Genomic DNA, 9,580 nt, shown 5'->3' with positions numbered 1-9,580 from the left:
CTCCCCACCCCCTGCCCCCCACCCTCTTCTCCCAATCCTCCCACCCTGCAGCTCTTATGCTGTCTGGCTGCTCTTGCCTGCACTCAGCAGAGAAGGTGACCCAACTCCTCATTCCCCCAGCTGCTCTACCTTTGCCTGTTTTCAGACTCCTGACCCTGAGACTCAGACTCCTGAGCCCCCTTTTTCCTCAGCTTCCTACCTACCCCTCTCACCTCTTGCCTTGGACCCTGCCCCAGTCATTCTGCCCTCACACCTCTCAGTGGGCTATCAATGGCAGCTTTCAGTGTAAAGCATAGGTTAAGTTCCAGGCGGAATGGGAAGATGCATGGAGGTGTGAGGGGCTTATAGCCTGGTTGAGGAGTCCTAACTGACAACCATGAAGAGGCCACACTGCCAGGCTGCACCAGGATACAACGCAAGGAAAAAGGAAAGGGCGCAGTGTAGAGACTTACTTCTCTAGGTCGTGAGGTTGGGCAAAGCTTGGAAAGGAAGAAATTTGGTAGATTGATGAAATTTAGGGAAAGGGAAAAAAGGCTTCTGCCCAGTCAACAGCCAGAAGGGGTTTCCTTGGGAGCCAGGACACCAGTCTTGTCTCAGTTTGGGTTCCCTCCAGAGCAGAGCCTGAGTCGAGGACATGGGTAATCTGGTATTTGGGGAGTCAGGTCGGGAAGCAGGAGGGAGAGAGCAGGGGAAGAGAGGGAAGAGGAAAACCAGTAAGAGTGTATTATTGAATTCCAATATTCAGTGGGCATCAGGAACCTCTGAGTGCACAAAATAACTTCCAGAAAGAGAGAAGATGGGCGTTTATGGCCAGCTCACATTCCCCATTGTTTGAGGGTTGTCCTAGAGGCATTGATGCCCTTATACACACTTGCAGCCTGTACTTGTCAGGGGGCTGAGTGGGCTGCTACAGCTTCAGATAAGACTCCTGGGCAAGAAATCAAGGAGACTTATGCTCATGTGAGGGATTCACTGACAGTGGGAGTCTGAGCTTCCTCATAACTGTTCATCACAACGGCAGCTGAAATCAGAGATGGGACAAGGGGCACCGAATGCTAAAGTCCTGATGTCATCAAAGGACCCATCCCCTCTCCGCCTTCCGCATCTCCTTCATGCCTATAAAGTGGCCGATGGAGAAAGGTGAGAGAATGACTAACCCAGTGCAGCTGAAGCCGGCAGTTCTTCTGAAGAGAAGTGTTGAGCCAGCCCCTCCCCTAGCCCACAGAGGGAAGAGCGTGAAAGAGGAAGGCCAGGGTCCTAGAGTCCCAGACAGGATCCTGGTGATTCTCGATCCGTGGATCAGGACCCATCCTCTCCTCGCACCCCACCCAGGCACACTGCCTGGAGGTGTCCTATTTTCTCCAAGCCCTGCCCATCCTCAGCATGGCCTCCCTGTTCCTAAAGCTGCAGTTCATGGCTTTTTCAGTAGGTGGCAGCACGTACAGAGCAAATCACATAACCAGCTTCACACAGATTGGGAGCCAGAAGAAATTGGCCCTAGAAATTACCTCAGTATAAAGAAACACACCGGATATCACATTCCATCCAATTACATAGTTCCCATGTACCCTCACATCACACACTGCCACCAGAGACACACACACAAACTTCCATGGCTTTTGCTGGACGTATCTGGGCCTCAATCCTTCCTCCACCACCCCACTTGGCCCTTCCCCTCCTCCCTCCCCTTGGACTTTGCCCTTCTCACTGGCCAGGCAGGGGGGCCAGAGTCCGGGCTTGACTCAAACCCCACCTCGCTGGGGCTAAGATCCCAGCTCCGTAACAGAAAACACCACCACTTCAGCTCCAACCCCGCTGAGAACCACCGAGCCCAGAACTCCCGGGAGAGGCAACTCTCCTGCTCCTTCCCTCCACCATGGAGTACCTCTCTGCCCTGGACCCCAGCGGCCTGCTCAGGTGATTTCTAACCCTTCTCTCCACTCTCCAGCTCTGGGGATATAGGCAGGGTGACAAAGCTGATTTCAGACCCTGGAAAACTTTCGAATTTGTACCCCTTCCCCTCCCTGCCCCTTTTCACAGTGGGCTTGTCCAGCTCCTGAACCGCCACCCCCCTCCCCCCTCCCCGCGCCCAGTCCGTGGTCTCTCCCTCTCTCCCCGAGCTACTTTAATCTGCACACCTAGATCCCTCCCTCCCAACTTCCCTAAAGCTCCAGCTACCCCAGGCCCATCACCCGCCGCTGCACTCACCAAATCCCTCACTCCTTCTTGACCTTTCTTCCCACCTACCAGGTCAGTAACCAGTATGAGCTCCGATTTGGGCCGTAAGGTCTGGACCTCGGCTCCACCACCCCCGCGACCTTTCCGCGTCTGTGATCACAAGCGGGCCACCCGGAAAGGCCTTACAGCTGCCACCCGCCGGCAACTGCTAGACAAGGTATGTGGGCCACGTCCCTGGGTTCCAAGAGCAGGGGCAGCCAAGGGGCTAGGGAAGAGTGTGAGCTTGGAATAATGAGCAGGAAGGGCCGCGGCTACATGGCTGCCCCTCCCTCTGAGGGCTAAAAGCAGGGGGCTGAGCCCAGTGGCTTCTGCTGCATTTGAGTCAATTCACTTTTTTTTTTTTCCAAGGAGTGGGCTTTTCTTTGGGGGCGGGAAAGGAGTAGACAGGGTTGGAGGGATAGATTACAGAACTCAGTATGGAACGGCAATTTGTATGACAGATCAAATTCAAATCCTGATTCTGCCGCTTCCTAGTGTCAAAACTTGGGAAGTTACTCAGCCTATCAAAACCTCAGTTTCGGGCTTCCCTAGTGGCGCAGTGGTTGAGAGTCCGCCGGCCGATGCAGGGGACACGGGTTCGTGCCCCGGTCCGAGAAGATCCCACATGCCGCGGAGCGGCTGGGCCCGCGAGCCATGGCCGCTGAGCCTGCGCGTCCGGAGCCTGTGTCCTGCAACGGGAGAGGCCACAGCCGTGACAGGCCCGCGCACCGCAAAAAAAAAAAAAAAAAAAAAAAAACCCTCAGTTTCTTCATCTGTAAAAAGGGTACAACAATACAACTACCTCCTAGGGCTGCTGAAAGGAGTAAAAGAGAATAATGTATGTAAAGTGCTACATAGATACTTGACACTAGTGAAGACTCAAAAAGGTTAAAAGTCATTATTACTGAAAATAGTTCTGAACAACTCTGTGAGGGTCGCGGAGAGTGAGGTGGGACACTGGAGATAAGACCCCGTCGTGCCAGGCCCCATCAGCATAGTGCCTATACCCATTCAAGAGAAACTGGCTAGCTTTTCAATTCCTAACCAGTAGACATGGCTTGGAGGGAAGCTGAGAGATGACAGTGACATGGTAGGAGCAAAGCAGAAACAAATAGGAAAAGGACAGCCCCTAGTGAGGGTCCCCCAACAACTAAAGAACACTGTGAGCTAGAGCCATTAGAAGGGATGGCAAAGCACCAGGAAGGAGAGTTGGGATATCAGTCAGCATCTAGGGTCAACCGTTGGGTGCTGGGCAGCTGGACAGGGAAGGGGCATGGGATAAGCTCTGCCCCTTCCCTCCTACTTCTTGCCACTGGGCAGGCACAGGAGACTCTGAAGCTGAGTGGAGTGCTAACACTGGTGCTGGAGGAGGATGGGACCACAGTGGAGAGCGAGGACTTCTTCCAGCTGTTGGAGGATGACACATGCCTGATGGTGCTGGAGTTGGGACAGAGCTGGAGCCCCAGCAGGGTGAGAGGCCCACACTGGGGCTGCTTAGGCCACTGATCCTTTCTGTCTCTCCCAAGCCTCTTCTGCTACCTAACCCTGATCTTGGGGGCAGAGGCGACGGGAGAGGTGAGGAGTTGTCGAGGACTCCTTATAGTGGACCAACAGTCCAGGCAAGGGTGGGTCTGTCCCAGTGCTGACAGGGATTAGTGGTGAGTGTCAGTATGTGAGGGTCCATTGCACCGATGTGGGGGGCCCCTACAGAGTGGGGTGCTGTCGTATGGCCTGGGCCGGGAGAAGCCCAAGCACAGCAAGGACATCGCCCGCATCACCTTCGACGTATACAAGCAAAACCCTCGAGACCTCTTTGGCAGCCTGAACATCAAAGCCACGTTCTACGGGCTCTACTCCATGAGCTGCGACATTCAAGGACTCGGCCCAAAGAAAATACTCAGGTCAGAGACCAACATGTCACACTTCCCCACCCCTACGGCTGCACTCCCCTACCCTGTCAGCTAAAACCCCCAGACCCCACCCCGTGACTTCCTCTTGTCTCTGCCCTTCAGGGAGCTCCTCCGATGGGCCTCCGCACTGCTGCAAGGCCTGGGCCACATGCTGCTGGGAATTTCCTCCACCCTTCGGCATGCAGTGGAAGGGACTGAGCGGTGGCAGCGGCAGGGTCGCCTCCAACCCTACTGAGAAGGGGCTCTGAGCTTCTGCCCCTAGACTCATTCCAAGAGACAGACTGTAAGGACTGTGACAGCATCAAGTTTGGGGCCTACACACAGTGCAGGCTCACTAGCCCGCCTGTTTTCCCCAGTCTTCTGATCCCATAGTGACAGGCCCATCAGCCTAACGCCTTCCACCCCAGCCTATACCCATTGCTGAAGAATACTATCCATTCCTAGCCATCTTTGCAGCCTCCCACTTACCCTGAAAGGCCACACAGCCTGTCCACAGGCATCTGGATCCCACCCTGATTGCTGCTCCATCTAGAGGTCCTTACCACTCCCCTCCTGTCCCTAAGCTCCCCAGTGCCCTGAAGAAAGCCCTCTCTGACTTTACCTTGAGATCTCTATTTCTTTGTACCCTTCCCCCACAAAATAACAAAGGTGTTTCCAGTAAAAATATAAAAATGTTTATCAATAAGACTTTTGACTCCAGTTTAAACTAGGAACAGGACAGGATAGATACTCCGTTTCCCCGTGCCCCATGAACACCCAGTCCCAGATCCAAAGGCCTTAGTCTTCAAGTATTGAATTCAAGGCCCGCCTCCGCTTGGCCACCGTCCCCTGCTGCTGTTCCCAAGCCTCTCGCCGCTTCAAAAAGGTAGTCAGGGCCACGTTTCGAGCTACATGGTGGCCAAAAGGGTCCCTTATCAGCTCCTGGTTCCGCGCCCCTGCAAAGGGAACCATTCATGTTCAGTATCACCATGCAGTCACCCACCCATCCTTGAAGAGACTCTACTTGGGGTGAAAGTCCCTCCATTTTTTTGGAACCCTGGGCCTGCCTCAGGATAGAGTTAACACCTCACTGTCCAAAGAAGAGAAGTCAGGAGGAGGGGTGGGCTGCACAGTCCACAGAGGGGCAGGGGAGAACAGACTGCCAAGAACCCGTGGCTAAGACCACCCTTTGGAACTGAAGTCTCTGCTTAATTTAGGTCCATTCCCAGCCACCCAGCTCTTTAGAGTGAGGAAAGGGGACATTTGGAAAGGTCAAAGATCGGTGCTGGTACTCACCCAGCTCAGCAGCAATTTCCTTCCGGGCCCCCAAGGCTGCCCCACTCCAGATGGCATCAAGCACACGGCTGCCGTGGCGACTACAGGCCAGAGCCACATACTGTCCCTGCATTGAGACAAGCAAGGTAGGGCCCTCTAGGGCAGTCCACAGAAGTGTGTTGGGTGGGGGTGGGCATGAGGGCTGAAGTTCAGAGGCTGAGTTGAAGCAGTCTAGGAACTACACATCCTCTCTGTGACTCCGAAGCACAGTCCTGGGGGATGCTCACATTCTCTAAATGGAGGATGGCAGAGGAATCAAAGCAGAAGCCAGAAATCTAACCTTTAGGGTCTTCAGCACCCGGCGGCACTGCTTGCGTGTCACGGAGGGGCTGGTCAGGACAGCATCAAGCACATGGGAACCAGCAGGGCTTTGGGCCAGAGTCAGAAGCTGTGGTCCTGTCAAGGCACCCAAACTTCGAAGTATAATACCAGGACTGGAGAAGTGCAGCAAATGCTGGAGCAGTAGAGACCCAAGGACTGTCACTTCCCCCAGGTCCCTGGCGGTGGCCATTTCTACCTGGAAGGACAGAGACAGGGAATTAGGAGGCAGCCACCAAACTGCCACCTTCACTTGGATGAAGCCAGAGATCTCACCACCCTCACCTCAGTGGTGAGGGGCTTCCTAAGCCCTGGGAGGCCTGGTCCCCAGTTAGTCACAGGTTTGTCCTCTCCCCTACCTCACCTGGTGCTCTGCGGGCACTGCCCCCTCCTCCTCTGCCAGTCCATAGTACACCTCATAAGTCATCAAAGTGGCAAAGAGAGGCACACAGGCCACTTGCCGGGAAGAGGGCTCTGCACAGTGGAACGCCTAGAAAGGAAGACAAAACATGAAACTGAGAACTAACCTCAAGTAATTCATCCCTAACCTCAACTTCCCAGACAGGGGATAGCATTCAGGACAGATGAGAATGCCTAACTCCACAAGAACATAAGCTGCATGCGGACAGGATCTCATCTGCCTTGCTGTATCCACAGCCTCCATATATGTAACGGTCTGAATAAATATTTATTCCTTAAAACTTCTCTCTCTGTCCTGGGAGACTATTTTCATTCCAGGGCCATGAGATGGTTTTGGCTTCATTTCCCCCTGTATCTGTGAACTCCCTGGGCACTAGACCTCTTGGGTTCACAGATACAACGACTGAAGATTAGCTAAGTCCTAGCAGGTAGAATTTGAACTGAGGGCATAAATGGGTTGCGGGTAACCACCACTCACCTCCAACAACAGCTGTAGGACCTGGGCTTGGTGGATCCCAACTCTGTGGCAGGCCCCGACCAGGGCAATGACTACCCCTGAGTGACCCTGAGCCAGCACAGCTTCCAGGGCAGGGCTTAGCTCCTCAAACACGGGGGACAGCTGAGGGGAGACATGGGTTAAAGAATCTGGCATTCTGGTAACAGTGGGCTGAGTTATTGAGAGAAATCTTCCTGCCAAAAACAACTAAAAATGCTAGATAAAACATAAAAGCATTGCCAACAACAGGACTTTGGTTTGGATGGATAAGGAAGGTCCAGAACAAAGGGGCAATCTTAGAGGTGCGGCCTCCCATGGGGAGGGGATTGTAAATGGCCATACTCTCAGGATAAGGGAGGACTAGAATTAAACCTCCCCTTCTACCCTAGATCTCAACCCATGAGATCCCAGGGAAACATGCCTTGGCACTAAGCAGCAAAGGAAATGAGAAGCTAGGACAGCCGCTCCAGTGCTCATATGGATTTGTAGCCCAGTACCCAGAGACTGCGCGAGCCACAGAAACTCAGGCTGAGAACTTGAATTACGCCGGTCTCCTGCTGGCATTGGCACCTGAGAGAAGCCAAAGCAAATCCTTTCTGGGAAGAAGGCACCTTTACCCTAAGCTCTGGGAAGCCTCCAGGAATAACTTCTCAAGGGGAACGGCCAGTACACTGTTGAAAATACAGACGCAGGCATACAATAAAGCAAGTCCCAATGAACAAGAACTAAAAGGAACGGACTCAGCCAAGTTCCTGACTCACCAGCTCAGGAGTGGTGATAGCATCCAGGAAACGCTGCAAAGGGAAGTTAGCAATAGGATGTGCAGCCAGGGTCTGCAGCTGTCCTTGGAAGTGATCCTCAAAGAGGCTCTGGAGCCTTGGGGGCTCCGACACCAGCAGCACCTGCTCCAGGAGTCTGGAGCTCGTCTGATCGCGCAGAAATAGCAGTAGGGGACTGGGGACAAGGAGAGGGTGATCAGGTAGTCTTCACTTCACTTCATCCAAAATAACCACATCTTACCATGGTGATCATTTTGAAGTGTACTGAAATAGCAAATCATCACGTTGTGTGACAGGAACTAACACAATGTTGTACGTCAATTATACTTCAAAAACAAACAAACTTATAGGAAAAGAGGTCAGATTTGTGTTTACCAGAGGCGGGGGCCCTGGGGGTAGGGGGAACTGGCAGAAAGCGATCAAAGGTACAAACGTCCAGTTATAAGATAAATACTAAGGATGTAATGTATAACATGATAAATATAACTGACACTAGTGTATGTTTTTACATGAAAGTTGTTAAGAGTTCCATCACAAGGAATAAAAAATTTTTTCCTATTTCTTTAATTTTGTATGTAAACGAGATGATGGATGTTCACTAAACTTATTGTGGTAATTGTTTTGTGAGGTAAGTCAGTCAAATCACGCTGCACACCTTAAACTTACGCAGTGCTATATGTCAATTATATCTCAATAAAACTGGACAAAAAAATAACATGGCGGGCTTCCCTGGTGGTCAAAAAAAAAAAAAAAAAAAAAAAAAAAAAAATAACATGGCTATATACATATATATCTCATATATACCTCATATATATATATCTCATATATATATTTCATATATATACATATGTACACACACACATACACAGAATGAAAACCTTTGTCTTTTAAAACAAACAAATAAAATACCCATATCATGTCATTCATTTCACACAGCCCACCACCTTGGTCAATCCTGAGGCCCTGTCCATACCTGCCATCTGCTGAGGAATTGCGGCTACTCAAGTAGCCCATCACAGCATTGCAGAGGTGGGCACAAAACTGGGGCAGCTTGCGGTGTAAGATCTGTAAGGCTACTTGAAGGCAGAAGCTGGAGATCTTGTCAGTGATAAACACTGTGGGGGAGGGCAGAAATAATAAAAGCGGCTTTCCCAAAATCCAGACAACCTATAAAACCTCAGATCTCAGGCAGCAAGATTCAAGGGACTATGGACACAAATGGTCTACACAGGGCCTTTACAACATCAAACCAGATAAGATTTGAAAACAAGAGGGATATGACTGATCAAAATAAGAGCCTTGTTTGATGATCATCACCTCCAAAAAAGATCCCAGATCTCCTCTTATTTCCCTCCTTACCAGCAATGTCCTTCAGAAAGCAGGAGCTCAGGTTCTGAAGACAATTCAAGAAGGTTTCAGGGACCTCGAAATCGGTTGCCTTACATTCCCGAGATGGGGCCCTTTGTGCTTCTGAAGGAAGATCAAGAACGTATGCAGTGGTGAGATCACAAACTGCCATCCAGGAGGAAGAATAATTCCATAGTTGAACAAGGATTTGGCTTGGAGATGCGGAACACATACAACTCAGTTGGTACAACTGAATGTCTCGTCTCGTCTGGATGACTGAACTGAGACTACATATCCGTTTTAATTTCTCTAAGAAACTTCAACCAGCTCCCCCATGGTCCATAGGAGATAGTCCAAACTCCTCAGTCAGGAGTTCAAGGTGTTCCAAAATCAGGCCTCACCTAAACTCACTATCTTATTTCCCAGTGTTTTTCAAAATGTAGGTCTGCTGCCTATGAGTGTATTACGAAATCAATCTAGTGGGTCTCAACCACCTTTTTTTTTTTTTGGCCGCGCTGCGTGGCCTGCGGGATCTTATTTCTCCAACCAGGGATCGAACCCGCGCCCCCTGAAGTGAAAGCACAGATTCTTAATCACTGGACCGCCAGGGAAGTCCTAAGCATTTTTTAAATGTAACACACAAAATAAAATGAAAAAGGAGGGAACTCCCGGGCAGTCCAGTGGTTAGGGCTCCAAGCCTCCACTGCACGGGGTACAGGTTTGATTGGTCGAGGAACCACAAGGCGCGTGTGGCTCAGCAAAAAAAAAAAAAAAAAAAA

General features: G+C 51.1%; 3 protein-coding genes across 4 annotated transcripts in view; 1 reads left to right on the top strand and 2 right to left on the bottom strand.

Annotated features, from left to right (window-relative positions):
• Positions 1-2,316, bottom strand: part of LTB4R2 (leukotriene B4 receptor 2) — a 4,093-nt gene extending 1,777 nt beyond the window's left edge. The window contains exon 1 of one of the 2 annotated variants that reach the window (XM_024753280.1): positions 2,248-2,316. The gene's annotated coding sequence lies outside the window, so the exon portion shown is untranslated. Of the gene's footprint in view, positions 1-2,208 lie in introns of both variants that reach the window. The other variant, XM_024753279.1, reaches the window with a different exon arrangement.
• Positions 1,764-4,805, top strand: CIDEB (cell death inducing DFFA like effector b). Its single transcript, XM_024753281.1, has 5 exons — positions 1,764-1,917; positions 2,251-2,395; positions 3,538-3,687; positions 3,928-4,118; positions 4,230-4,805. The coding sequence occupies exons 1-5, from the start codon at positions 1,877-1,879 to the stop codon at positions 4,360-4,362; spliced, it is 660 nt and encodes a 219-aa protein (XP_024609049.1). The 5' UTR covers positions 1,764-1,876; the 3' UTR covers positions 4,363-4,805.
• NOP9 (NOP9 nucleolar protein) overlaps positions 4,788-9,580 on the bottom strand; it is a 6,343-nt gene continuing 1,550 nt past the window's right edge. Inside the window, exons 3-10 of the mRNA XM_024753278.1 lie at positions 8,814-8,924; positions 8,428-8,569; positions 7,437-7,629; positions 6,658-6,798; positions 6,124-6,249; positions 5,722-5,958; positions 5,403-5,508; positions 4,788-5,062 (exon numbers count right to left, since the gene is read on the bottom strand). Of these exons, the coding sequence (XP_024609046.1) occupies positions 4,905-5,062; positions 5,403-5,508; positions 5,722-5,958; positions 6,124-6,249; positions 6,658-6,798; positions 7,437-7,629; positions 8,428-8,569; positions 8,814-8,924 (1,214 nt within the window). The 3' untranslated portion in view covers positions 4,788-4,904. The remainder of the gene's footprint in view (positions 5,063-5,402; positions 5,509-5,721; positions 5,959-6,123; positions 6,250-6,657; positions 6,799-7,436; positions 7,630-8,427; positions 8,570-8,813; positions 8,925-9,580) is intronic.

This window comes from Neophocaena asiaeorientalis, unplaced genomic scaffold (genome assembly GCF_003031525.2).
Source record: "Neophocaena asiaeorientalis asiaeorientalis breed wild unplaced genomic scaffold, Neophocaena_asiaeorientalis_V1.1 scaffold1186, whole genome shotgun sequence".
Classification (NCBI taxonomy): Eukaryota; Metazoa; Chordata; class Mammalia; order Artiodactyla; family Phocoenidae; genus Neophocaena; species Neophocaena asiaeorientalis.
The sequence above is the reverse complement of the archived record's forward strand: the minus strand, read 5'-3'. Positions and strand labels throughout refer to the sequence as shown.

Excerpts from the sequence above, each read along its gene's own strand:
- CIDEB (XM_024753281.1), top strand. The coding sequence starts at position 1,877 with ATGGAGTACCTCTCTGCCCTGGACCCCAGCGGCCTGCTCAG. Across the intron at positions 1,918-2,250 it reads GACCCCAGCGGCCTGCTCAG|GTCAGTAACCAGTATGAGCT; the intron begins GTGATTTCTAAC and ends CCCACCTACCAG. Across the intron at positions 4,119-4,229 it reads GGCCCAAAGAAAATACTCAG|GGAGCTCCTCCGATGGGCCT; the intron begins GTCAGAGACCAA and ends TCTGCCCTTCAG.